Below are 25,067 nucleotides of genomic sequence, written 5' to 3'. Positions count from 1 at the left end.
ATACCGAAATACAAGTACCTCTAGGCTCCCGTACGCTCAATTTTTACCAAGCTGAAAGCCACGGCGGAAGAAGAAGAAAAGGATCCAATCTTCTCTGCCAGCGTCCCATCGTTACGACGATGGGATCTACCGATTCACTCCTCGATCACCAGCGGCGTTCCTCCACGCAACATTACCACACTTTCGCAACCCCGCCACCAAAGTCGCGCGGCCGACCCCCCTCCAGTCAATCTCAATCGTCCCAAGATGGGTCAGCGCTGCCTAATGGGGACAGGGGCGAGTCGCCGGCCGAGATGCCACTGCCGAAGAAGCAGATGGCAGTATTGGCAATGATCGCGCTGGCCGAACAGACTGCTTTGAATTCAATCAGTCCGTATCTTCCCGATATGACATCTCGGTTTCCCGAGGTACGTGGTCACGAAGTCGGAGCGTATGTTGGTCTGATTGCGTCGGCCTTCGCGTTAGCTCAATTCGCTACGAGCTACTTTTGGGGTTGGCTGTCAGACCGCGTCGGTAGAAAACCCGTTATCCTGACGGGAACAATTTTGACAGCCGTGTGTTTTGTGCTTTTCGGCTTTTGCAGGACATTGGGCCAAGCAATTGCCGTGCAAGCCTTGATGGGAATGGTCAATGGAAACCAGGGCCTCGTATCAACCTGTTTGGGGGAGATCACGGACCGCACCAATCAATCCAGGGCGTTTACATACTTGCCAGTCATATACGGCATTGGAGGTATCACCGGACCCGTCCTGGGTGGAGCGATGGTGCTCAAGAGGAACCCATTCGACAAGAGCAAACCGAATCCCTATCCATATGTCATTCCAAATCTCGTGTCTGCGGCAATCCTGCTGGTTGACTTCGTTTTGACTTCTATATTCCTGGAAGAGAGTCTCGAGGATGCCGAGACGCTGCCGACTCTGAAGCAGCGGGTGCGAGATCTTTTCAGTTGGCTCTGGCAGTTCACTTCATCTCACCGTCCAACGTATCTGCGCGCAACACATACCGGTCCTTTCCGGTACTCTGGCCATTCCAGGTATAGTAACCCAGCCAGCGATGTAACTCAGGACAGCGATTTGGAATCTGCGTCGGAGATTTCGTCTCCTTCACGCATGAACCATGATAACGACCTCACGTGGGCAGACATTTTCGAGCGCGACACGGTCCTGCTCCTTGCGTCGTATCTGATCTTTGCGCTCGCAAATGTCTCGTATAATTCTTTGTACCCAATCTTCGCCCAAGCGCCAGAGCCTTTGGGCCGAGATTTGGGTCCGCGTGACATTGGCCTGTCACTGGGCTTCGCCGGTGTGGTGACGATCATCTTCCAGGTGTGGGTTTTTGGAAGACTGCGCAATCAGATGGGGAACAAATGGTCCTACCGAGCAGGGCTGTTAGGTTTCGTCATTGCGTTCATCCTGATGCCATTTGTGGGTTACAAAGGCAAAGAGGGTGGCTTGACGGCTCAGTCGGTCCTTTTGGCTGTCGAACTCTGCTCTGTGCTTCTCATTAAAACTGTAGCCGCCGTAGGCGGTCTAACGAGCGCTCTACTCCTTGTACGTCCCTGCCCTATCTCCTCTGAAGCATTTTATTTCCGAAACTCTAACAGAGAAGACAGATTACCAACTCGGCACGGAACCACCACGTGCTCGGTGCTCTGAATGGTCTTGCGCAGACCCTGTCCGCCGCCGGCCGCGCTGCCGGCCCCTTTCTGTCTGGCGGACTATTCTCTCTCGTCGCCGACGTGCCCAAGGGCGAACTGATCGCATTTGGCGTCTTTGCAGCCGTCGCGATGGTTGGATTCATTCTGAGCTTTGGTATTCGATCGCCGAACCTCGAAGCGGAGGGATGGGATGAAGATGACGGTGATGACGACGATGATGATGAGCAGTATAAATCTGATGATGAGCGATGATGACTGCAATGGCATATGATAATGGTTCATATACTTATTGTTCCGGTAGACAAAGCGACTTATTTTGTATGATACTGTCAAGAGATGTTGATACCGAGCCCATATTCTACGTAGAGTTTTGCTTGAATAGGATTGAGATCATTGACATTAATTGTACAGTAATGTGCTCAACGCATCAGCAATCCCACAGCCCAGGATACACTCAGCCCTCTGAGATCCCCATAGTGCTGCCCAACTCCCAGAAAAACAATCGGAATGCCTGTAGCATGCACCATGCTCACCAGGGTGCCGACCATGTCACCCACCGTATCACATTTGCTGATGATGAACCCATCCAGGTTCCGCCCTGGGCCAAACGCCTGATTGAAGTTTCTGGCCTGCATGACGCTATCCGTGCCGACAAGGGCCTCGCCGACCATGAAGATCTTGTCCGGGTTTGCGAACTTGGCAAACTTCTCCAGCGACGACATCAGCCGCTGATCGTTGTGACGGCGGCCGGCGGTATCGATGAGAACCACGTCGAATCGCTGGCTGGTCGCGTAAGCGACGGCGTCCTTGGCGACGTTGGCGGCATCCTTGCCGTAGCCTTTCTCGTAGAGCTCGACGTGGCCGACGTTCTCGCGGGCACTGAGCTCCTTGAGGTTGCGAACGTGGACGCGCAGCTGCTCCACCGCACCGGATCGGAAGGTGTCGCAGGCTGCCACCAGCACGCGGTAGTTGTTTTGAAGAAGAAAGAAGCATATCTTGCTCAGATTTGTCGATTTGCCGACTCCGTTCACGCCCACAATGGAGATCACATATGGCCGCGGCTCTTGGCCCTTGCGTGTCGGGGATGTGACGGCTTGAATTTCGTGCAAGAGATCAAGCGACGTTGTTGGAGTGAGGATCTTGCGCAGCGAGGACTCCATCGCTGCTCGGAGCGCGGCGTCAACGCTCTGGAAGCTTCCGGTTTTCTTCCCGATGAGCTCCTGCTTGACTCCTTCGCACAGTCGCAACGCAGCTTCCCGCGCGACATTCTTTTTCATTAAATGATCCTCCATCGCTTTGAGCGGCTTTTCCAAATCGGCTTCGGTGATGACCTTGCCGCCAACAATGTTGCGGAACAAGCCACCGATGGCATTGAAGCTGGATCCGAGCTTGCTTGTCGGTTCATTTGCTTTGGCCTTGCTTGCCTCCGCATTTTCAAGGATGGAGTGCACCTCATCTCCGATGTCTTTCAGAACAAACTGCCCCTTTGCTGTTCGATGTCCCCATGTGTCCTGCGCAACAGCTTCCACTGCCGGCGTGGCGGTTTCATCGCCAGTTGGCTTAGCGGAATAGTCTAGGATCTGATCGTCCTCCTCATCAGCAACTCCGTCAGGACCCCATTTGCGAGCCTTCTTAGTTTTCTTCCCCTTTCGCACGCTTTCCTCCCCCGACGAAACGTTGGCGCTGGCATTGGCAGCTTTGCGCGCACGTCGCGACACACGGCCAGCAGGGCCACTTTTCGCGGGTACAGCGTGACCTAGAGGACTCTCGGGTCTGGATGAGCTTTGGTTGATGGCTGGCGAACCCTCATTCGAGGTCGCCGTCACTTGCGCAGCAGAGGATTGCTGCGCTGCGAGACGTCAGCACCCACACAAGCAACGCAGCCTGAAAGGGAAGAATATACTCTTGTAGAGTGGAGGAAGCTGTGGAGGAGGCGGGCCTCCATTGTCAGCTGAAACAAGAGGATCCTTTTTCTCCTCCTTGTCGTGTGCGCCATCGTGAGTTTCGTCAATATCCGCGGTGCTGCCCTCGAGCTCTCGGATTTGCTGGTCGAAATACGGATCGAAAGGGTACTCTAGCACCGGATAGTGATCGCGTTTCAGTTGCTCCTTGTAGATATCCAGGAAAATCGTCGCAATGTTGTCTAGTAGCTTATCGATCCAGCTGAGATGGAGGAGCGACTGGTATACGGCCTGAGTAGCGGATAGTCAGCTACGTTCTTCGCACACGGCAGCAATCTTCGAACGAACCACAAAGATCAACCCAGCTTCCTTGATCTTCTTCCATTTTAACGTATATTTCTCTTTCCTGAATGCCGGCGAGGAACCGTCCGCGGGGGTGACTCTTTCTTCGATGAAGACCTCGCTGATCAGGCTGTTGACAATATGCGCGCCGACCGGAGCATAGGTCTTGGACCACAGCACGACTCCTGATGTCGTGATAATTTCAAAGGCGTCCAACATCGCGGCAACCGAGTACCTTCTTTGCTGGCGCGAGTAAGAGCTGTTGGTTGTGCTGTGTGCGGGCGGGGAGAAATTATTATCTCAGAGCTGGAGCTGTTTGGCCACGTCGATCCTTCAGAAAAATATCAGAGAGAAGCCCTCAACTTCAACACTCAAACAATTCCCTGCCTCGACACAAATTCATCTGTGATCCTCCTCTTCGACTTCTGATCCTCTCCTTCCTCGCCCCAGGGCCCTGCGACACCATGCAGCGCTCCCCATTTGCTCCGGCGCCCGCTCAATCTCCTCCGCTACATCATCCCGTACCGCAACATGTGTCGACCGTGCCGATGATGCGCTCGCCGCCACCGTCGTCGGTGCCTCCTCAGTCTCAGTCTTCCAGCTATGACAATCCATATCAGCCGGGCCCCGGGCAAGGGGTCACCAGCTCATACGCGCCGGCGTTCGGCGGTTTCATCAACGATCCGACAGCGCAGATGGGTTTCCAGATGGGAAAGACGGCGGTGATGGCAGGTCAGGAATACATGGAACAGAATGTGAGTATGACAATGCGTCGTTGCTTGTTTCGCATGCTCACTGTTTTTTGCTAGCTGAATCGCTACGTTTCGATCCCTGCGCTCAAGCACTACTTCAACGTGTCCAACTCGTATGTTATCAACAAGCTTGCCCTGGTGCTCTTTCCATGGCGGCATAGGCCATGGTCACGCCAACATACTCGTCTTCAAGCTGGCGCTCACGATGGCCAACAACATTACGCCTCGGTGTTTCTTCCACCGCGGGAAGACATCAACTCGCCCGACATGTACATCCCTACTATGGCGCTGGTCACATACATCTTGCTCTGCGCAGTAATGGCCGGTCTTCGGGGCAGCTTCCACCCGGAACTGCTCGGCTCCATAACAACAACGGCCCTCGCCGTTGTGATTTTCGAGATCATCTGTCTCAAGGTGGCCATGTACATTCTCAGCATTAGCAACGATTCTCAACTCCTCGATCTGTTCGCCTATTCGGGATACAAGTTTGTCGGCATCATTGTGACCCTGCTAGCTGCCGGGATCTTGACCCCAAGTCGAGGGACAGGAAGCTGGGTTGGGTGGATCGTATTCATTTACACCTTCTTGGCCAACGCATTCTTTCTGGTACGTGCTCTACAGTGGTCACTGTCTGGCATAGACGTTCTGACTGTTTGATGCCAGCTACGGTCTTTGAAATATGTTCTACTTCCTGACACTACGGGGGATGCTCCCATGCGGTCTGGGACCATGAACACTGTGGCCCGATCCCAACGCAACCGTCGAACACAGTTCCTCTTCATCTATTCTTACATCATCCAGTTTGTGTTCATGTGGATTCTCAGTCGTGAGGGACCAACAAAGCCGGACTCGTCCGCGTCTTAGATGATTTGAATCGATTTTGGAGTTTTCCTAATTCGGTGTTGTAAAAAAATTTGTCTTGAAGACTCTGCTCAAGGTTGTGATGTTCAATTGAGAGGGAATCAAGCGAATGACCTTGTACCAATATACCATATGAAGTAATGATTAGGTGCTCATGAACTAGAATGTCACATAGCGAATTACGATCACAATGATATCGGGAAATCACTGCTCGAGAACCATTTGCATTCAGTGTCTATTCCTTCTAGCAGCCGTGGCAAACCCTAATCTACTCCTGGGTCAGCATTGAGCCCATCAATCGATGTGAGGCAGCAATAGGTTGTGATGATGGCTCCTCAGAGATCTTGGTGATGAGAGATATATCAGTCGCCAAAGGCGTCAAATACTATCTAGGCGTGCAAGGTGTAATCATTGGAGAGGGTGCGGCCTAGCGAAAGGAACCGACGTACCGAAAGATGTTAGTCTGAAGGTAAAGTAGTTGATGTTCGATCGAATTGTTAAGGCTGAAACCCTGTCTTCATTCTGCGCTTGTCAGCCATAGCCGCATGAGAGTTTTGAGGTATCAAAGGTGCAAAGAAGAGAAAAATGTCAGAATATGTAAGAATGGTTATCACTCTCCAGCCCCGTATAGAAACTCTGGCGGGAGTTTCACGGTAAACTGGGTCAAGCGCAAATTACCACATCATGTTGGTGCAGCTTGGATGAGAAAGATTGAGCATACCTGTTAGCAGTATTTGACTGAGCCGCTGTTATCGCTATTTCAAATCATGACCAAGATCCAATGAGTTGTCAAAGAACATGGAGAAAAATATTGTTGACCTTCTTCGAGGTGCTAGAAAAATCACAATTTCATCGGAACGGAATATCATTCTTCCCAGCCCTCTTGGCAGCACTAAGCTAGCGATCCAGCCCTAGGCCACACGGAAAATCCGCACAACACCAAATTAGTATGACTAAGCAAGGCCCGCTAAGCGAGCCTCTTTGTGGGAATTTCGCGATTTCAGTGTCTCCATGCGACTTCGATTACGACCCTTTCAAATTCACGATCCCCAGTCCCGCCCTTGAACGGAGTCGTCGATGTGAGTTTTTCCTCGCAATTCCCATTACTACGATCGCCTGCCCGTGTTCGATTGAGTGCTAATTCGCATCGTCCCTGCAGCGAGCCTTCCGCCATGGCCAACATCGATCTGAAAGCCACGTCGTGGAAACTCGTCGAGATCGGCCGAGTGGTGCTGATCCGACGGGGTCCTTACACTGGCAAGCTTGCCGTTATTGTCGAGATTATCGACCACAGACGTGTACGTCGCCGTTGAGGTCTCCCGGGTTTCCGTTTTAGGGTTTTTGTTGTTGGGAATGCGCGACAGGGCTAATTGCGAATGTTTGGGATACAGGTGCTGGTTGATGGGCCTTCTACGAATGGGGACAAGATCGTTCCTCGTCATTCTCTCTCCCTGGCTCACGCTACGCTCACTCCCTTCGTGATCCCCAAGCTCCCCCGCGCCGCTGGCACCGGTCCCGTGCGAAAGCTCTGGGAGAAGGAGGACATTGATGGCAAGTGGGCGCAGAGCAGCTTCGCTAAGAAGGCTGCTCAGCAGGAGCGACGGAAGAACCTGACCGACTTTGAGCGGTTCAAGGTTATGCGATTGAAGAAGCAGGTATGTGGCGGGATTCTACAGGGGGCCGCTCGAGAGGGTCTATGGAAGATTCGGTCACAGAAGCTAACTTGTTTACAGGCTCGCTACGAGGTTCTGAAGGCGCAGGCTAAGCTCCGCGCTGCCGCCAAGTCGTCGTAATCGCGGGTCATGATGACGGGTTACTGAGGGAGAGGATTTGTTTGATGGTTCGATTGGCTGGAGTTTGATGGGAAGATCTTGCTGTGTGCATTATTATAAACTTCGCAGCGATCGTCCTTTTATTGATCAAAAACACTGATATCCGGACAAATCAATGGTCCTCTCTGTGTGACGACAAAACAACTCTTCCACTTGTGCCAATGACTCGACACTGTTGCTCTGAGCATGCCATTGTGCATGCCAGAAAGGCAATGGAGTAATCCGAATAGAACTAGACCATATTGATGTTCATCAAATAACCATCCGGTTTGTTCTTACATTCTTAACACTAGCTGCTCTTGTCGCCTGTAGACGTAAATCTATTACCATATTTGGTTTGCTCGGCTAAGACGCTAAGCGGATTTCGGCAAAAGTGCGAAATTGGGGTCAGTTGTTCACACAGCAGTCGAGCCCGTCAGGAAAGAAACTGTTAAAAATCGTCGTTCGCAGCAACGAACTTGTAGTATCGTCCAGGTACGTTCAAGTGAATTTTCATGTTCTCAATGGCTATGGACTGGGAATTTTCGACCTGCAATTCCATTGTGTGCCCCGCCAGGGTGGAAGGGCGAGCACACACCTTCCCAGCCATGCCACTATTTTGAAATTGCAACTTTTTTACCTTTGATTGTGCGATCCCAGAAACGCAGCGCGCTTACCACGCCTACACACAGCAGAAGCGCTCTCTCCTCGGATCCGAGCAGATCAAGACGGAACCATGGCCGACACGAAGGTCGAGGAGGTTAAGGAGGAGGTTAAGAACGAGGTTCAGGAGGAGGTGAAGGAGGAGTCTAAGGAGGAGGCCAAGGAGGAGGCCAAGGAGGAGAAGAAGGCCACCGTCGAGGACGAGGGCAGCAGCTCCGAATCCGAGGCTGAGGCCACCGGCGAGCCGACCACCATCCCGGGTGGTGCGACCGTCACGATCCACTCGCGCAATGAGAAGAAGGCCCGTAAAGCCATTGCCAAGCTGGGCCTGAAGCATGTTCCGGGTATCACTCGCGTGACTCTCCGCCGGCCCAAGAACGTACGTCTACCCTGCAATGTCAATGATCTTGATGCGACGGATAGAGGGACTGATGGGTAATTGGGGTGTGTAGATTCTCTTCGTCATCAACCAGCCTGATGTCTACCGCTCGCCTTCCAGCAACGCTTGGATGTAAGTGGTCCCGCTAATGGATCAATTGGGAAAAATGCTAACTCTATGCCTACAGCATCTTCGGTGAGGCCAAGATTGAGGATCTCAACGCTCAGCCTCAGGTGAACGCTGCCCAGCAGCTGGCTGCTGCTGAGGCTGGCGCCGCCGAGCACGCTGGTCATGACCACGCCCAAGAAGGCAAGGGCAAGGCGCCGGAGACCGAAGCCAAGAAGGACGAGGAGGAGGATGACGGCGAGGAGGTCGACGAGACCGGCCTGGAGCCGAAGGACATTGAACTGGTCATGGCCCAGGCCAACGTGTCTCGAAAGAAGGCCGTCAAGGCGCTACGGGAGAATGACAATGATATTGTGAACTCCATCATGGCGCTCAGCATATGATCTGCTGGGTTGATGAGCGGCACCAAGAAACTAAAAACTGAAAAATGACCTTCTGTGTCTTGTGGATTTGACGAACTTTAGCTCCAACAAAGTTTCTGGAGTGAGGAATGAGATTCTCTGGATGTAATTGAGTAATCCTCAACCAAGTCTTGTAATTGTCATCCGTGTCAACAGATCACTCAATATCTTGCCCATTGTGATTCCAAATTGGTTCCTGTTGTTCCCGACGTTGGTCACGTGACCAGATCCCGGGACCATCCCCAAAGTTCCGAGTAAAGCGTCAATTTGCACATACATCGTCAACTCCCACTTCTCCGCTCCAATTCACGCTCCACCATCCACAATGGCCGCCTCGGTATGTTCATGAGCTTTTTCTCTTTCTTGAGATTTATGGGAGACTGGATGTGCCCAGCTGACACGCGAAATTTGCAGCGTAGTGCCGCGCTCAAGATTGACTGGGCCAAGGTGACCAGCGCTCTGGGCCTCCGGGGCCAGACGGCTGCGTCGCTGCAGGCGTTCAAGAAGCGCAACGATGACGCCCGCCGCAAGGTGCAGCAGCTGTCGGAGCAGCCCCAGACCGTTGACTTTGACTACTACCGGCGGACCCTGAAGAACCAGGCTATCGTCGACGAGATCGAGAACTACTTCAAGAACTTCAAGCCCGCGACGTACGACCTGAGCCGCCAGCTCAAGGCCATTGATGCCTTTGAGGCCCAGGCCATCAAGAGTGCGGAGGAGACCAAGGGCCGTGTTGAGGCTGAACTGGCGAACCTCCGCAAGACGCTGGAGAACATTGAGACTGCCCGGCCGTTTGAGGACCTCACTGTGGTATGTTTATCTGGTCGATTGTTTGTGATTGTTGGATATTGGAGTAACGGGTTTCCTTTGTGCCAATTAGGACGAGGTTGCTGCCGCTCAGCCCGAAATCGACGAGAAGACCGCTCAGCTCGTTTCCAAGGGCAAGTGGATGCCGCCGGGCTACAAGGAGCGCTTCGGCGATCTGTCTGTGCTGTGATTGCGCGGAATGGTTGGTCATGTTGCGATGGTCGTGTATCCCTAGTCAGTGTGCTAGTTTGTGGTACCGGCTGTGTGTATAGAAACTCTGTTCAATTAGACGATGTCCGAGATGCGTCGGCTGTTGTACACGGAGAATGGGCTCGTAGTCTCGTTCATTACTCTCGAATGATATTTTTCCTTTGTAATTGATTGATGCATCTAGCAACATCGATTTTTTCTTCACTGTTCGCGTAGAAAAGGCTCTAGGTACATAGAGAGACGTTACTTCATGCAAAGACCAATATATACATGCTCGTCTAAAGCTCATCTATCATCTCTCCCAATAGCCAATATTATCCAGTAGCTTGTCCTTCAAGCGTCTATCATCAAGCCCATGCACCTGATCCGGTCGCCGCTGGTAGAGCAGCATGATGAATCGATCACGCTTCCCCTCCGCACGATGCAGCGCTGTGCGGAAAACCTTTTTCCCCACGGGCCATTGGAGTGGGTAGCTGTACACCTTTGTACGAATGCACATGTCGATCATCTTGTCCATTGAATCGTAATCGCGGTCGTTGATGACCTCGCGCAAGATTTTCTTGCTGCGGGCATGGTTTGCGTCATCGTCGATGTAGGCTAGCGTCGAAAGAAGGCGAAGGAACTCGAGCTTTTGCGGCGTGAACGGCTTCGTGAGCAACTTGTCCGGCATGCGCGGTGGAGTGTCAGGGTAGCAGTATGGTAAGCGGAAAATATCCATGTCGTGATGCACGGGGCCTTTGCGGATCTGGAGAGCGCCAAAGTGAATCCAGATCGCCACCTTGAGCTGTTCGTTGGGCCGTGCAGGGTCGCGAGCGCTGAGTACAAAATCGCCCATACTACCATGTCGGGCTCCTAGCCCTTCGCGGTTGTGATCAAAGTCCAGCGGCCGCGAAAAGTACGACTCGATGTTATCTAAAATCGCTCTGTCCTCGGGACTGAAGATGAGATGATTGCACTTTTGCCGAATGACGTGTGCGATGTAGTCCCGTTGGCATTCCCGCATGAGCGATAGTGTGCACCATCGACATGACAAAATCGCTGACTGCAACTTCACGCGCTCGGTGTAGGACAGAGCGAAGAAACTGTAGGGGACTGGAAGGAAATGCGGCGTGAAGAAATCTTCCTTGGAACTTTCATTGGGGCTCGCAAACGCCAGCCGGATCAGCCAGGTGTATATGCTCCGCTTTGACAGAATGCGCGCAATGTAAAACGACGCCCGCGGGAGGTTGAATTCGAGACTCTCGAAAAAGATCCGCTCAATCATTTCCACTGGGAGCAACTCCAGCCGGGAGAGGCTCCAGGCAGGCGCCTGGCGTGGTACGAGAGTTGAGGCCGAATCCATCCATTCAGTCATTCCCTCAGGCCTCTATGTATTAACTACCATCAAGTCCCAATCTCGGAGGCGAGAAGCCTGGAGCATGCTGTCCGGACGGCGTCGCTGCGGTCCAGTCCGGTCAATTGCTGGGAGAAAGAATGCAAACTGCGCGCACGACTCTGAACGGCCTTCGCAGTATCTTTTTGGGTCCGTGGGTCCATGTACGACGCGACTTGACCTTGGGGAGAAGTGGGTTCAATGTGCGGGCTGCCGGCCGCCGAGACCTATCCAGCAATTCTTGTATGTCTCTGCTCGTTCACGCCCGCGGAAAGAGCCAGACACTTGGTTGTTGAAGATTGAACGTCAAAGCAGACAGTCGGGAAAATTTTAGGATGTGGTGAGGCCGTCCGTTCTATAATGTTCGCTGTCGGCCGTTGGAGGGGACCTCCTGTTTTGAGTACCGTTGCGACGGCAGCAAGCGATCAGTCTAGCAAACGCCGAACAGTTCACTCACTTCTGGCCGATCAGCGCGCGCTGCGCATTCGTCGAAAAGCCAGCGCCCAGGCATCGAGAGGAGATAAAGGGTAGAAATAAAAAGTCAAATGCCTTGGTTGGCTGGGCGTTTGAACCGTCATCACCGGCATTGTCTCTTAACTATGGGCCCCAAGGTTCGGCCATTCCGTATGATCAACCTATCAGTGCCGGACTGTCGGGTTGAACTCCAGTTACTAGCTTGAACAGGACTAGTGAGTTGCTAATGCCCGCTTGCCATCACGAATGCGGAAAATGTGTGCATGCTGCTGCGTGCAGCCCATGGCGTGCCTCCCCACCTGTCTCGCTCTCTCTGCAAGGGGTGAAGTGACACGTATCGAACCGTTGCACAACGGACACCGATGAGCCGCTTCACTGTTCTAGCGATGTCGTATGTAGTTCGTCGGTAAGCGAGGTAGATACCAGCTAGGCCGCACACCCCAAATGGGCGAGCTGTTCGCATGCGTAGAGAGGCTCCGCTATCAAATTCATAATGTCTCGGGAACGGCTCCCGATCTACGCAAATGGATAGAAAGGAGCAACGAATCTAGTGGCCATCTTGATACAATCGAGGAAAAAATAGTATGAAACGGAGAGGACTGCCTTTGAGTCCTTCTTCTCTTTGCTTTTTCCGTCGTTCCTTCAATGTTAGACATTTAGGTCCGTACTAAACCGGTGATATTCTCTGCCTGCAACCATCGCATTTCTATTGTTCACGTATGCCAGCATTATCAGGCTACAAATGAAGATCGCTAGGCGAAGCGGACAATCGACACCCGATGATTTGTCATGAACTTCGACTCGTCAATGAACTATTTGAATGCAGGTAGCATTACGTCGAGACTACTAACGCGCTGGCCACTGTTTTGAGACGTCGTAATCAGTCTCGCCCATCCAGCGCGAAAGTTTCCGGGTCCCGCCCGCGAACTCTGCGTATGATCGTCCCATCTCATGGTCCAGGTTGATGCCGCCCTGGTAGAAGAGTGCCGCTCGTTGGGGATTTTCCCTAGCTCTCTCGACCGCATCTGGAGTGAGCCAGACCATGAAATCCAGTAGCCATCGGCCCAATGCACGGTCTCCCTGCTCTGGTGATGACTGCAGATCCATCGCCCACTGCGTGATGTCGGGATCATCAGGCGGAACGCTTTCGGCATTTGCCCGGAGAAGAAGCTGGAAGAAGCGCGGATCGTTGGGGGAATGATGCACCGCGGTGCGAAAATGCTCCGCGGGAAGAGAATAGGGGGCTTCTCCTGACTCGGTGATTTGAGAGCGAACTAGCAGTTCGTCTAGTTTGAGGAGGATGGTCAATGCGCGCTCGTTTCGTGAGATGACCGCGTTGTGGATCCCCTCCTGCAAAGCATCGCGCGAGTAATCTACTAAAGGGGTGTTGAGATGCCGAGGTTCCTGTAACTCGGCTTGGACGCGAAAAATTTCGAGAAGGTCCAGATCGTCGGACCTGAAGTCTTGCTTGCCGCCACGAAGAAGTCGATCAGGAAGACTGCGTAGACTCATCACACCCCGGGTCTTACGTTCAAAATTGGTGGCATACGTGACTGATACCAGTGGCACAATGGTGAGATAAACGCGTTCATCCATTGACGTCCCTTCGAAGGTGTAACCGTCAATGCCCGGTCGCTGAACAGTATTCCCAGCAAGAAGGCGTTCCAGCTCCGACTTCTCCTCGCTTGACATGTCAATATTCCGGTCGAACCATTGCTGAAAAACTATCATGCGCATGAGCTCGGGCAGCTGGGCTCGGATCCGGTCGCGGGTGCACCATCGACAGTTCAGCACGGCGGCTTGTAAGCGTGTACGTTCCTTCTCTCTCAGGGGCCCATATTCAGCCAATCGAAACGCCTTGGATATGGCTGCGCGACATTCTGGCTGTGTGACGGGGCCATCGTCTTCCCCGTAGAATGCAAGTAAGATCAATTCCCGGTAGATTCGGGAATTTGACACTGCGGCGCCAATCCGCGCTGACGCTCGTGGTAGGTTGAGCTCCAACGAATAGATAAATATTCTCTCAAGCAATTCTACCGGAAGGCGCTCTAATAGGGACAGACCGGCTCGTTTCTTATGCTTCGGGGCGGCCGCGGCGGCTGCAAGGAGCGCCCTCCGGTGAGCGAGAGTCTTTTCTTGGTAATCTATGAGTTGATCAAAGGGTTTCAAGCGCGCGCGTCGTTTGGATGTCGTGGAACCCTGGCTGTCCTGGGATGATGGGCTTTCTCCGGGATCATCATTGCTGCTCTGGCTTTTTGGCTTTTGTCTCGTTCGCCGGCCGCGAACCCGAATGGGCGTAAGCATCTGACATGAGACAATCAGTTCAAGCGCCTACTGATGCCGCAATCACGGCATCAGTAGCACGACTCAATAGACCATGAGTGTCAACAATAAGGACATGCTGATTTCGATTTGCTTTGCTTCCCTTTTACTATCACCACGTGACGATAGCAGCCCTAGATTTTGTAACCTAAACGGTCATAGGAAGGTACCGTCCGCTTTATCCCATGCTTTCGGGAACGTTAACTCTACTCCAGGAAGGTTTAATCAGGGGGTTATCAGCACATGAGGTCATGGATGGCTCTGGAAATAGAACGCGAAATGAAAAGGACTGAAGGTATGAAGATGATGGCATTGCTGCTAGTTCTGTGGGCTTCAGGCATTTTCATATTCCAGGGCTGAACCCTAGTCGAAAGTGACGCGCTAAGCCAGAGGAGGTAGGGCTTTTCGACAACTGGCCCTGTAACTGGAACAACCCTGGCAAGCCATTGACATCATTCGTTGTCCTGCAAATGAGCCTGCAGCAAAGAGGCTGGTGACGTCACTAATCTCCTTTCCTCCAGAATATGCATTGCATGGAACTGGGAAATGCCTTGATGTGGTCACATTCGGCATGATTTCTGTGTCGTCATTGTGCTCGAGATAGCAGGATTGAGTGAACATGGATTAACGGGAAGCAATCAACATTGTTGTATATAAGTCGTCTCGTCGTCGACGTTTATCTGGTCTCTTTGAAGTTTCTGAATTGTACCTGAATACATAGCTACATCTTTTCGATTTTATTTACCGAAGTGAACATCTTTCACGGCCATCAACAACAAAAGGTCTAATCACTTCTTACGAATCCAACAAATCAGACGAATAAACTGAATCCGGTTCTCAGTAACAAGTTCAAAATGGGTGCTGTCCTATCTTGCGTACGTTTAATCCTCCTTTTCCCGTACCATTTGATACTAACTGGATTATGCAGTTTCAAACCATCTTTGCAGCCATCGGCAACTGCCTGATGACCATTGTCCATGGCATCGGCGCCGTCCTCACCGCCATCGTCAATGGCGTTGTCACAGTTTTGGACGCCATCATCTCCTTCGTGACATGCGGTTATGGCGGTAGAAGGCGACGAATGGGTCGAGGTGTGGGAATGAAAAGACGGCGTCATCATCATCATCATCATGCAACACCCGCACGAGCGGCGATATAATCTGATTTCTTTTCTCATTCCCATTCGATGTTAACTGCAGTTGCCGTTTGCAACTGCTGCTCATGTTCATTTGGTCGCTGCCTGTCCAGTCTTTTGGATTGCATTTCGATACCAGTATACCAGTGTTTTTATGATTTACGACTGATACTACTTATGACGAGCATGGATGAATGAATTAAATGCTGATTAAATGTACATGATTATTTACTCGTGACATGGTACATTTTCAAGAATTCTTGAGGATTTTCAAGATCCCCTTTGCCTTTCCACTCAAGCTTGGCTGATACATCTCGTTGACGCCCTTACACATTTCCCATGCGCCTGCGCCATTCGTGCGAGGAGAGCCGCCTTTGTAGATCGGGTAATCGAGTCGAGGTGGGATGCGTGTTCTGATGAATTTAGGGAACCGATCCTCGCAAACCGATTTGAGGTTGGAGACCGCCCGCAAGCCTTCCTCGCCCGCGAACCGACCGTAGCCGGAACCCTTGACGCCGCCAAAGGGCAACTGGACAGCGTAGTAGCTGCCAAAGTCGTTGACGGCGACCATGCCGGCTTTGATGCCAGAGACGCATGCTTCCACATCGGATGCGTTATAGCCAAAGACACTTGCTCCAAGGGCGTACATGCTGCTGTTCGCGATTGAGATCGCATCCTGAACAGACTCGGCTTTCATGAACACCATCACGGGAGCGAAAAGTTCCACCTGCGCAATCTCCATGGACGGCGTGACATCGACAAGAAGCGTTGGGGTGAAGTAATGCCCATGGGGATGCCGTGGGTGCTGATAGCGTTTCCCGCCGTGGATTAGGCGCGCACCTTGCTTGACGGCATCTGCGATGAGGGATTCAAGACGATCAAACGATGCAGAAGAGATCATTCCTCCTACGTCCGGTGTGAACGGCTTCCAAGAGGGATCTTTGGGATCGGGTTTGGAGTCGACAAGAACGGATCCAAGAGTAAGAGCCTTGATGCGCGGCGTGACAATATCAATCAGTTTGTCGTACGAGCCCGGCAGTGCAATGACTCGCTCCACACCGATGCAGTTCTGACCAGCCGATTGAAAAACGCCACGCATCAGCATGGACGCCACCGATGGCAGATCTTTGACCGTCGTCGGATCATCCAACACAACGAAAGGGTCCTTTCCTCCCAGCTCAACCGTCACAGGAATGAGAGACTTGGATGCCGACGCACACACCTTGTGTGCCACGGGCCGCGACCCGATGAAGGTCAGTTGAGAGATGTCCGGATGAGAGGTCAATTTGTCCGCCACTTCGGGCAGACACACTACCGTCTGCACCAGGTCTGGCGAGTGGCCGCACCTGATGAGCGCACGCCGGAAGATTTCGACAAAGTATCCCGAGCTCCATGCCGTCTGTTCCGAGGGCTTCACCACGATTGCATTTCCCGCGAAGAGCGCGCTGATAATGGGAGAGATCAGATTGTGGAATGGATAGTTCCACGACACGCATGCCGAAACCACACCCAGCGGCTCATACCTCACCGTGTTTTTCTTGTACATCATTAGCAAATTCGTGGGCCGTCTTTCGGGCAGCAGCGCCTTCTCGCCATGATCAATCGTCCACTTGAGCTTCTCGACCGTGACGAGGATCTCGCCAAACGACGCGTCAACTTTGGTCTTTCCGCTGTCCAAACAGCATGCGGTGACGATATCATCCTGATGCTCGAGGATGTATGCGAGTAGAGTCTTGAGCACCTGCCGTCGTTGTGAAAAAGTCGTTTGCGCCCAGGCTGGCTGCGCTTGTTTTGCCGCTTGCACCGCGCGATCGATCGTCTCTGGGGTTGCAGGCTTGATGTCCGTCGCAAGGATTCTTCCATCAGCGGGGCAATAACTTATTATGCGCTCGGGATCCCATTTCTACGGCGCGCCATCATGGTAAGTGTATTGTTTCCAGTCGGTAACACATCCAGGGACAATGGCACTTACCCCCTTCAATTGACCTTCGAGAATCGCTTTCTCCTTTCCGGTCAAGTCCTCCCATTTCGCTCCCACCCAATCTGGCTTCAGCGGTTCCGGGAGAGGGACATCGAACTTGAGGGGCGCCTCTCGCCGATGCAGGAGATACAGGTACCCCAGGTAAGCCGCCAGGAGCGCTACCACAAATGCCACTGCGCCGGATTTGAGGAATTGGCATTCCAAATCCAGATCAACTACGAGATCCTGCACCTGGGCAGGCAGCAATCCCAAAATTGACTCCATTGCGTTCACAATGAAGCCGACAGCGGCTGCCACTGGAGTGAGCTCTGGCTACCTGCTGCTCGGGTGGCCTGAACGCGATTTTCACCCGAACCCGAAGCCCCAGACTGAGCAAAATGCAGACTATACCCGATATGGAATAATCTGGTAGAGATAAGATAAGATAAAGCTCGATAGGATGGATCAGGAACAAGATCGGTTGTTCTCCTTAGAGCGCTTGGTTTCTCTCGCAGACGGCGTTCCATACATGTTCTTAGAATAGAGATAGATTGTTTGAAATATCAATAGTTGTTAGATTTCGCATTATCCTTGACCTTCAATGCCGATTCTTCCTTTTTCCAGCCCTCTTCACCAAATGATCAATCACACATCCATCTTCCCACCTGTCGCTGCCTTCGGAAGTAATGGCCCGGCAGCGAGGGCAGCTTCTTCCGTGAAAAATCAAGAGCTGGTGAAGAGAGTATTTTAGGTGATCTGGGATTCGGACCTCGAGATGTCTAAACATGGTGATCTCCGTCACACCTTTGCTATTTGTTGGAACCCAGCCTAGCCACTTGCAAATTCGGAAGATGTGCGTGTCGACAGCAAAGCACGGTCGCTGGAGACAGAATAGAATCACGCATGCTGCAGTTTTCGGACCGATACCTGGGAATTTGACCAGCTCCATCATGGCTTGGTCCTTGTCTAGAGCATGGATGTAGTCAAGGGAGAGTACATTTTCCTCTGCACGCTTGACTTCATCCTGTTTGACTGCATCAGGCAAAACGTTCATGATTTCATTGCCTTTCTCGGGGTGCTTTGCCGCATATTTGCGTTCCTGGTTCTCCCGATACACCATATCCAGGATATCCTTGATGTATTTGCTTTTCGTTGCCGCAAGACCGCCACTCCTCATCGCCTGGAAAACTTCCTCCATGGGAGCTCGACGTACTGCGTCCCAGTTCACACTTCCTTTACCTATGCCTTCCCCCAGTACTCCAAACTTCTGGACAAGTCCTTGGAATGCTCTGGCGGAATTCGCACTGGTCGTGGCACCGCTGAGAAGGGTCCGAATGAGTGCATCTAATACAGACGGGACTTCACCACAGCCGGTCACAGTAAGTGAAGGCTCTGGGATTACTGCTGGTGCCTTTATCTCGCCATGGACGCTCGATAGGAGCCTGTTTACTTCCTCACACTCTTCAGGTGTGGGATGCGGCCAATTGGGAAAGGGACTGACTCCGGGAGTGAGGCCGTAAGGGGCTTTTTTTGCCGTTTCCTCTGATCCTGGCCGCCGTGTCACTTTGCTCGTATCAATGGTCTCGATATTTGGACTCTCTTTATGTTCCTCTTTGATGTTGTTTACTGGAACGGCCTGAACAATTGCCTGAGGAGCCTTTCCCAGATTGTGTGGTAGCTCACTGATGTCGAGCGTCTCGATCGCTTTGGAAGGAATTTTTTCACGCCTCCTGAAAGATTGTTTCGCGGCCATAGTCTTTCCATTCATTTTGATTGAAGCCGCCGACTTCTCTTTTGTTGTGATGGCCTTTGCCTTGCGCGCCTTCTTTCCTTGGACCGTTCTAGGTGCTGTTCGGAAAGTTGCCTCAGTGTGACTCGTTTTGTTTTCAGGGAGAGCTGCAAGCCATTGGCTCGCTGTCATGGATCGAGTCACGCGGCGCTCCATGTTGGACTGCTTGCTCCTCGATCTAGGACCCGTGTTGAAGTCAGATGCTGTCTGATTATATCGTAGATTGCGTAGAAATCATTTCGAAATGCATTTATATTATTAAGAGAAGGTGCGATGGTGAGGCTGAGGAAGGAACAACCGTCGTTTCGCACGTGATGCTGATGGACCTCTCAACTACATCCACCAGGGGGATATCCATTGACAAATTGCCATCATGGCAACGCTTAGGATTGCGTATGGAGTATTTGGTATAATTACATGGTGGCACTATACAGGAAGGACATGAAATAACGGAATCCAATGTGTCTATACCAACTTGCATCACCATTTCACAGGATATAAACTGCACAGTGCCACCTATCCGAAGCAGATACCTATAACTCCAACCATGAACCAGAAGAAATTCATATCATAAAAAGCCATCACACATAGTCACCAAGGTTGTGAATGCTCACATCCATGCGATCTCGCACGTTTGGTGGCGTTTCATTGTCATCGGCTTGCGACAGTCCCTGCGCCTCTGCGCGGCCGACGGTAGGATATTCAGACTCCTTTTCCGCTTCTTCTCGGGACTCCGCCGGGACTACTTTGCCATTGCTATCGATTTTGACTCCATTTGCAGCCATGTCGAACTCGCGCCGACCTGCCACGCCGTTGAGGATGGCCTCTTTAGCTTTGTCCATCGCTTGGATCTTCCGACCCTCGCCTCGGACCTTCTCTAGGTGATCAAAGTACCCTTCGCGGACAGGGGTAATATAATTGCCGCAGAAGACCCCGACTTCGAATTTCCGGGGTTCCGACAGACCATTCTCACGAGCGACATCAGCACAGGCATCTTCCAAATCAGGAAGAGTCTGGTAGACGACACTGTCGGCACCGATGTGCTTTGCAATGTCTTCAATACGACGATTATAGGCCACCAACTCAAACGGGGAGGCCAGGTCAATACCGTAAATATGAGCGTGTCTTGGACGGCAGTTAGATAATGTCGACAGGTGGGACCCAGAAATGGAATAGACTTACGTGATTGGTGGCGCACAGCTCGCAAAATGGACCTTTTTGGCCCCGGCTTCTCGGGCCATGGACACGATTTCTCGACTTGTGGTGCCCCGGACAATGCTATCATCCACTAGAAGAACGTTGCGGTTCCGAAATTCGGACTCCATCGCATTCAATTTCCGGCGGACACCTTTTTGCCGTTTGACCTGTTCCGGCATGATAAATGTCCGGAAGACATAACGGTTCTTGACAAAGCCCTGGCAGTACGGCTTGTCGAGGTACCGCGCGAGACTGGCAGCTGCAGTGTTTGCCGTTTCTGGGATAGGGATGACAACGTCAATCTCTTTCACGGCCTCTGGCCCAAGTACCTTGAGAACTGTTGCGGCTAGCTTTTCACCCATCCGCTGTCGGCTGCGATGGACACTAATTCCGTCCATGACCGAGTCCGGACGCGCAAAGTAGACATATTCAAAGATATCAGGAGCGTATTCCTTCTTTTCAGCCACTTGGCAAAAGACGGGCTCGCATCCTTTTTCAATGATGACGGCTTCGCCAGGCTTGATGTCGCGGACTTCAGTGAAGCCGAGTTGGTCCAGCGCAACCGACTCGGAGGCCATCATGTAGTCCTTTCCTTGTCCATCTATCGATGGTCGCGATCCAAGAACAAGGGGCCGAATGCCGTGAGCATCACGGAAACCCAAGACACCGAACCCTGGAGAAATTAGAAATTAGAGTGATGACTACTGAGGGCGGTCCGACTAACCCGCCAGCATAGCTGTGCAAGCCCACGCTCCTTCGCAGCGCTGATACATCCTGCCCAGAGCTTTGAAAATATCCTCTCTGTTCACACGCGCCTTACGAGTCACACCAAGTTCATCAGCGAACACGTTTAGCATCACTTCGCTGTCGCTGTCGGTGTTGATGTGGCGGTGCGCTTCCAGGTCGAGATACCGCTTGAGTTCGGGAGTGTTGATAAGGTTTCCATTGTGAGCAAAACAAATGCCGTAGGGACTGTTGACATAGAATGGCTGCGCTTCGGCATTGGCGCTGCTTCCAGCGGTGGGATACCTCAAATGAGCAATACCCATCCAGCCAGGCAGGTCAGCCACCCGAGCGCCATCCTGGAATACCTTCGCAGCCATGCCATTTGACTTTAGTTGGAAAATGCGTCCTCCGGACGCACATGTTGCGATTCCCGCTGCATCTTGGCCTCGATCTGCAAGCTTACTCTATCAGATACAGGGCCATCAAGAAGACTGGTATTGTTTGCTCGGAAGCAGAAAGAAACTGAATCAGAAGGTAAGGGATTGTAACGCATTTGGGGAACTAACGTTGCAGAAGGTATAGAGCCTCATGGAGGTCAATGGCAGCGCTGCCTTTGGCGTTGGCCAAAATGAGGGCGAGAACACCACACATCGTGACTTCGGAGTATGAACTACCCTAGATACTGGGCCGTTAGCAATCTTTGTAACAAAATATAGCCATGAGTAAACAGGCTAGACGATCAAAGAGAGGCAAGTCAGGATGTGAATTTTTTCCGCAATGCAGTTCGGAAGTCTAACATCTATTGAAAAATTCCACATGATCATCATGGAAGCACCAGGACCGGGCACGAGAGTAGGCTTGCAAGGAAGGGTATGCAGAGAATAGATACCTTCAATCACTTTATTGATTTCCTTCTCTCCGTGTGGGGGAGGGGCAGGCCGTGTGCAAGTCTCTGTTCACAAGAAAAAGAGCATGATGAAGAAGAGGTTCACGTTCCGGAATAAAAGACGTCGGCACTTCTGTACGATGAGAAAAAGGAATGCCGGTTCATCACGGGAGAAAAATGGCTGGTCGCCATGGATGATGATTTCTCCACTGTCCCAAGTAGGCCGGTGTGTTGAGCCAGAAATTTCTTGCTTCGTTTGCTAGACAATTGCTGTCGTAGAAGACAGTTTGTGATTGGCTTGGAAAATTATTTTTCCGATGGACAAATCTATGATCAATTTTGGAATGAATTTCTTAATTCTGCAGCTGTCTCCGGAGAGTTTCCCGCGGTCTTTCAACCCCAGAGCTAGCCTCATGTCGTGATTCATGATCTTCTTTGAAGTGATATGAAGCTTGTCATCATGAAGTTACTCATAAAATGGCAATGGCGTCTCAACCGGGACAAACATTTCTCCCCTTTATTGATCCCAACCTGCAAGTGAGACTCTCCAGGAAGTAATGATGGGACACAGCTTACTATTTCTATTCGACTAGACTGTGGAAGGATTGCCTCATCCTTGTGAAAATTGGTATCTTTTCTCACTTACAATAGACAATAGGATACTGAAAGTTGAAGAAAGACACCATTTGTGGAGATTTTCATTGATTGAAACCCTTATCATCATGTAACCCATTGTTTGGAGTATGCCATCAGCCAGCGTGCCAGTGATAGAGCCCTTCCCATATATTGGTCGCTCTTCCTTCTCCCATAGCTTCTCTCTTGATTTGGTTATTCATGCCAATCCAACTGGTTCTAGATTGTCGGCAATCACTCAACTAGGCGGGTAGGTAATGGGAATCTAGTTCGCAAAATGTCTTGTCACAGGTACGATCTCATCCAATCCAAACAAAGAAACATGGTTGGTGCATGGGTTTGCCGGAAACATAGTCGTATGCTTGTGGAGTGCGTCTCAGGTGCATCAATGACCAGGCTCCAGCGAAGCCATGTCATTCTCGGTAACGGCAAACTTCAGGATAAACATAGAAGCACCCTGTTCAGCAGAGCTCCAACTGGGGGATTTAGAACCTCGGATTCAGCTGTCATTGATCTTGTTTCGGACTCGGAAAACTCTTCAGAAAACAACAATGAGAAAGACTTTCATAGCAACAAACCGCGGGTATTACTATGGAAGGGTAGGAATGAACAGCAATTCGATGCACGTCAAGGCTGGAGAACGGCACCTGTCCGGAAGCCACTTGATTTTGTCGAGGTCAATGGCATCATATTCAGGCCAGGGATGTCGGTGGAGCTGGCCAATAATGGCATCGCTCGTATTGCAGAGATTTCTGAGGATGCGTATGGAAACATCTGTTTCAAGGGCCGCCATCTCGCCAACTTGAAAGACCTACCAACTCTGTTTCCAAGATGGGACCAGGAACTATGCTGGATCACCAAAGTCAAATCCGATGGCTCTGTGGAAGACAAGGGGATCCCGATTACCCTAGTACGGAACATCGTGCGAGTTCATTTCACGAATGATCCTTGGTCTCGCTTTGGCTCTAAGCAACAGCCGAACACATACTTTTGCCGGTTGCGGTGGATGTGCATCGAGGATTCAACTGAACTTTACGTCCGCTATCTTGACGCTGACGAAGCGGATGAAGGTTATAGAGTGCCGCCATCCGTACTGCGGCGCCATTGGCGGGGAGAGACAAGGCTGTTTGGAAGTTCTGGCTCCGACGGAAACAGAAAATATACCTTTGGGGACGGTTTCTGCGGTGCTGGCGGAATTTCCTGCGGAGCGAGGATGGCTGGTCTCGATGTGAAATGGAGTTTTGACCACAACGAGGCTGCCACTCGCACGTACCGGATGAACTTCCCGGACACGATCTGTGAGCTCGCAGATTTTGACCAGTTCATGACGAACTTGGCCGAGGATATTCGGGTGGACATAAGTCACAGCTCTCCCCCGTGCCAGACGTGGTCTCCTGCCCATACAGTGGCCTCTGCCGATGATGATCGCAACTCAGCTTTGATATTTTCTTCCTATAACTTGATCCAGAAAGTACGACCTCGCATTCATACTCTGGAACAGACTTCTGGGCTGCCAGAGAGGTACAAAGAAGAATATTATTGGGTAGTTAGAGACACTCTTGAGCTGGGGTACTCTGTTCATGCCAAAGTTGTAAGGGCTGATGAGTACGGAGTCCCTCAGAGACGAAAGCGTCTCATCTTCATCGCGGCAGGGTCAGTTGACAGAAATATCATATTTGGGTTCCTTGTATGCTGACAGGTTCCATGGGCAGACCTGGCGAGAGACTTCCTCAGTTCCCAGAACCGACTCATGGGCCTGGCCGTCGGCCATATGTCACCATCTATTCTGCCATTTCCGGAATCCCAGCGGATGCTCCGGATCACGACATCCAGGGGGCTGCCTTTCCTCCCGGGTTCGAGAAATCTCCCTTTGACGCGAACACATTGGCAAAAACCATCACATGCGGTGGCGGCGAGAATTATCATCCCAGTGGGTTGCGCCGGTATACCAACCGCGAGCTTGCTTCTCTGCAAACGTTCCCCGTGACATATCAGTTTGCGTCCAATATGAAGAAGCAAGTTGGAAATGCCGTGCCGCCGAAGCTGGCTGAGGCTTTGTACCGAGCCATCATTGGTTCTCTTCGTCAAACGGACGCGGAAGAACTCCGGATGGCTCGACAGGACCAGGAACGCAACGTTATCGTACTCAACTGACGAACAGTCGCCGAGTTAGGCGAATATTATGCTCGAGACTGCTGGAAGACTCAATTCTAGCAATCAATTATGTCACGTAGGAATGAAATGTCAGCTTAAGGATTGAAACTAGATCCAGTGGACAGACACTTGGGGTTCCTCGGTCTAGCACTGAACCCACTAAACTGTCATCATACAAGATCGTCGTTTGGAATCAATTGCCATGATTGCCATCCCACACCACCACCTTTCCCTCGCCTGAAAGGAGATTCCTCGTTTCTCGGAACTATGGAACGTTCTGAGTCCTGTATTGTCCAGGAAAATGAAGACACAATGCTCTGCAGAAGTCCGATTTCCGGAGCTCTTGGGAACACATCACATGCATAACAACAGAAAGAGCCGATGACCGCTCGGAGTTGTCAGCGAAAGAACTGCAGAGGGACGACTTGATCCTGGTCAGACGGAGAGAATACCTAGGCTCGGCTTGCGTCGGCTATTCTCTTCCAAATGCCGAAAGCGGGTTGCTATGT

At 51.6% G+C, this 25,067-nt stretch overlaps 13 protein-coding genes across 13 annotated transcripts; 8 read left to right on the top strand and 5 right to left on the bottom strand.

The window, feature by feature from the left end:
• Positions 1–119: 119 nt before the first annotated feature.
• Positions 120–1,909, top strand: VTN49DRAFT_5470 (uncharacterized protein; the record flags this gene model as incomplete). The annotated part of the gene is made up of 2 exons (XM_069413531.1): positions 120–1,550; positions 1,613–1,909. The coding sequence occupies 2 exons, from the start codon at positions 120–122 to the stop codon at positions 1,907–1,909; spliced, it is 1,728 nt and encodes a 575-aa protein (XP_069266193.1).
• Positions 1,910–2,076: 167 nt separating this feature from the next.
• On the bottom strand, positions 2,077–4,119 carry VTN49DRAFT_5469 (uncharacterized protein; the record flags this gene model as incomplete). Its single annotated transcript, XM_069413529.1, has 3 exons — positions 2,077–3,506; positions 3,561–3,849; positions 3,907–4,119. 3 exons carry the CDS (start codon positions 4,117–4,119, stop codon positions 2,077–2,079), a joined length of 1,932 nt encoding a protein of 643 aa, XP_069266192.1.
• A 245-nt stretch (positions 4,120–4,364) lies between these two features.
• Positions 4,365–5,516, top strand: VTN49DRAFT_5468 (uncharacterized protein; the record flags this gene model as incomplete). The annotated part of the gene is made up of 3 exons (XM_069413528.1): positions 4,365–4,655; positions 4,710–5,258; positions 5,316–5,516. The coding sequence occupies 3 exons, from the start codon at positions 4,365–4,367 to the stop codon at positions 5,514–5,516; spliced, it is 1,041 nt and encodes a 346-aa protein (XP_069266191.1).
• A 1,169-nt stretch (positions 5,517–6,685) lies between these two features.
• On the top strand, positions 6,686–7,306 carry VTN49DRAFT_5467 (60S ribosomal protein eL14; the record flags this gene model as incomplete). Its single annotated transcript, XM_069413527.1, has 3 exons — positions 6,686–6,811; positions 6,905–7,168; positions 7,247–7,306. The coding sequence occupies 3 exons, from the start codon at positions 6,686–6,688 to the stop codon at positions 7,304–7,306; spliced, it is 450 nt and encodes a 149-aa protein (XP_069266190.1).
• A 754-nt stretch (positions 7,307–8,060) lies between these two features.
• VTN49DRAFT_5466 (uncharacterized protein) lies at positions 8,061–8,875 on the top strand (the record flags this gene model as incomplete). Its single annotated transcript, XM_069413526.1, has 3 exons — positions 8,061–8,366; positions 8,440–8,498; positions 8,554–8,875. 3 exons carry the CDS (start codon positions 8,061–8,063, stop codon positions 8,873–8,875), a joined length of 687 nt encoding a protein of 228 aa, XP_069266189.1.
• Positions 8,876–9,218: 343 nt separating this feature from the next.
• VTN49DRAFT_5465 (uncharacterized protein) lies at positions 9,219–9,890 on the top strand (the record flags this gene model as incomplete). The annotated part of the gene is made up of 3 exons (XM_069413525.1): positions 9,219–9,230; positions 9,308–9,703; positions 9,774–9,890. 3 exons carry the CDS (start codon positions 9,219–9,221, stop codon positions 9,888–9,890), a joined length of 525 nt encoding a protein of 174 aa, XP_069266188.1.
• A 312-nt stretch (positions 9,891–10,202) lies between these two features.
• On the bottom strand, positions 10,203–11,252 carry VTN49DRAFT_5464 (uncharacterized protein; the record flags this gene model as incomplete). Its single annotated transcript, XM_069413524.1, has 1 exon — positions 10,203–11,252. The coding sequence occupies one exon, from the start codon at positions 11,250–11,252 to the stop codon at positions 10,203–10,205; it is 1,050 nt and encodes a 349-aa protein (XP_069266187.1).
• A 1,350-nt stretch (positions 11,253–12,602) lies between these two features.
• VTN49DRAFT_5463 (uncharacterized protein) lies at positions 12,603–14,060 on the bottom strand (the record flags this gene model as incomplete). Its single annotated transcript, XM_069413523.1, has 1 exon — positions 12,603–14,060. The coding sequence occupies one exon, from the start codon at positions 14,058–14,060 to the stop codon at positions 12,603–12,605; it is 1,458 nt and encodes a 485-aa protein (XP_069266186.1).
• Positions 14,061–14,133: 73 nt separating this feature from the next.
• VTN49DRAFT_5462 (uncharacterized protein) lies at positions 14,134–14,901 on the top strand (the record flags this gene model as incomplete). Its single annotated transcript, XM_069413522.1, has 2 exons — positions 14,134–14,244; positions 14,800–14,901. 2 exons carry the CDS (start codon positions 14,134–14,136, stop codon positions 14,899–14,901), a joined length of 213 nt encoding a protein of 70 aa, XP_069266185.1.
• A 31-nt stretch (positions 14,902–14,932) lies between these two features.
• Positions 14,933–15,271, top strand: VTN49DRAFT_5461 (uncharacterized protein; the record flags this gene model as incomplete). The annotated part of the gene is made up of 3 exons (XM_069413521.1): positions 14,933–14,953; positions 15,007–15,136; positions 15,186–15,271. The coding sequence occupies 3 exons, from the start codon at positions 14,933–14,935 to the stop codon at positions 15,269–15,271; spliced, it is 237 nt and encodes a 78-aa protein (XP_069266184.1).
• A 192-nt stretch (positions 15,272–15,463) lies between these two features.
• On the bottom strand, positions 15,464–19,118 carry VTN49DRAFT_5460 (uncharacterized protein; the record flags this gene model as incomplete). The annotated part of the gene is made up of 3 exons (XM_069413520.1): positions 15,464–17,116; positions 17,186–17,484; positions 18,101–19,118. The coding sequence occupies 3 exons, from the start codon at positions 19,116–19,118 to the stop codon at positions 15,464–15,466; spliced, it is 2,970 nt and encodes a 989-aa protein (XP_069266183.1).
• Positions 19,119–19,543: 425 nt separating this feature from the next.
• On the bottom strand, positions 19,544–21,536 carry VTN49DRAFT_5459 (uncharacterized protein; the record flags this gene model as incomplete). Its single annotated transcript, XM_069413518.1, has 4 exons — positions 19,544–20,087; positions 20,145–20,832; positions 20,884–21,336; positions 21,452–21,536. The coding sequence occupies 4 exons, from the start codon at positions 21,534–21,536 to the stop codon at positions 19,544–19,546; spliced, it is 1,770 nt and encodes a 589-aa protein (XP_069266182.1).
• Positions 21,537–23,107: 1,571 nt separating this feature from the next.
• On the top strand, positions 23,108–24,558 carry VTN49DRAFT_5458 (uncharacterized protein; the record flags this gene model as incomplete). The annotated part of the gene is made up of 2 exons (XM_069413517.1): positions 23,108–24,057; positions 24,117–24,558. The coding sequence occupies 2 exons, from the start codon at positions 23,108–23,110 to the stop codon at positions 24,556–24,558; spliced, it is 1,392 nt and encodes a 463-aa protein (XP_069266181.1).
• Between the last annotated feature and the right edge of the window lie 509 nt (positions 24,559–25,067).

The sequence above is a fragment of the Thermomyces lanuginosus genome (assembly GCF_041956635.1).
Source record: "Thermomyces lanuginosus strain ATCC 200065 unplaced genomic scaffold VTN49scaffold_35, whole genome shotgun sequence".
In the NCBI taxonomy this organism is placed as follows: Eukaryota; Fungi; Ascomycota; class Eurotiomycetes; order Eurotiales; family Trichocomaceae; genus Thermomyces; species Thermomyces lanuginosus.
This window is presented reverse-complemented; position numbering and strand designations above follow the sequence as displayed.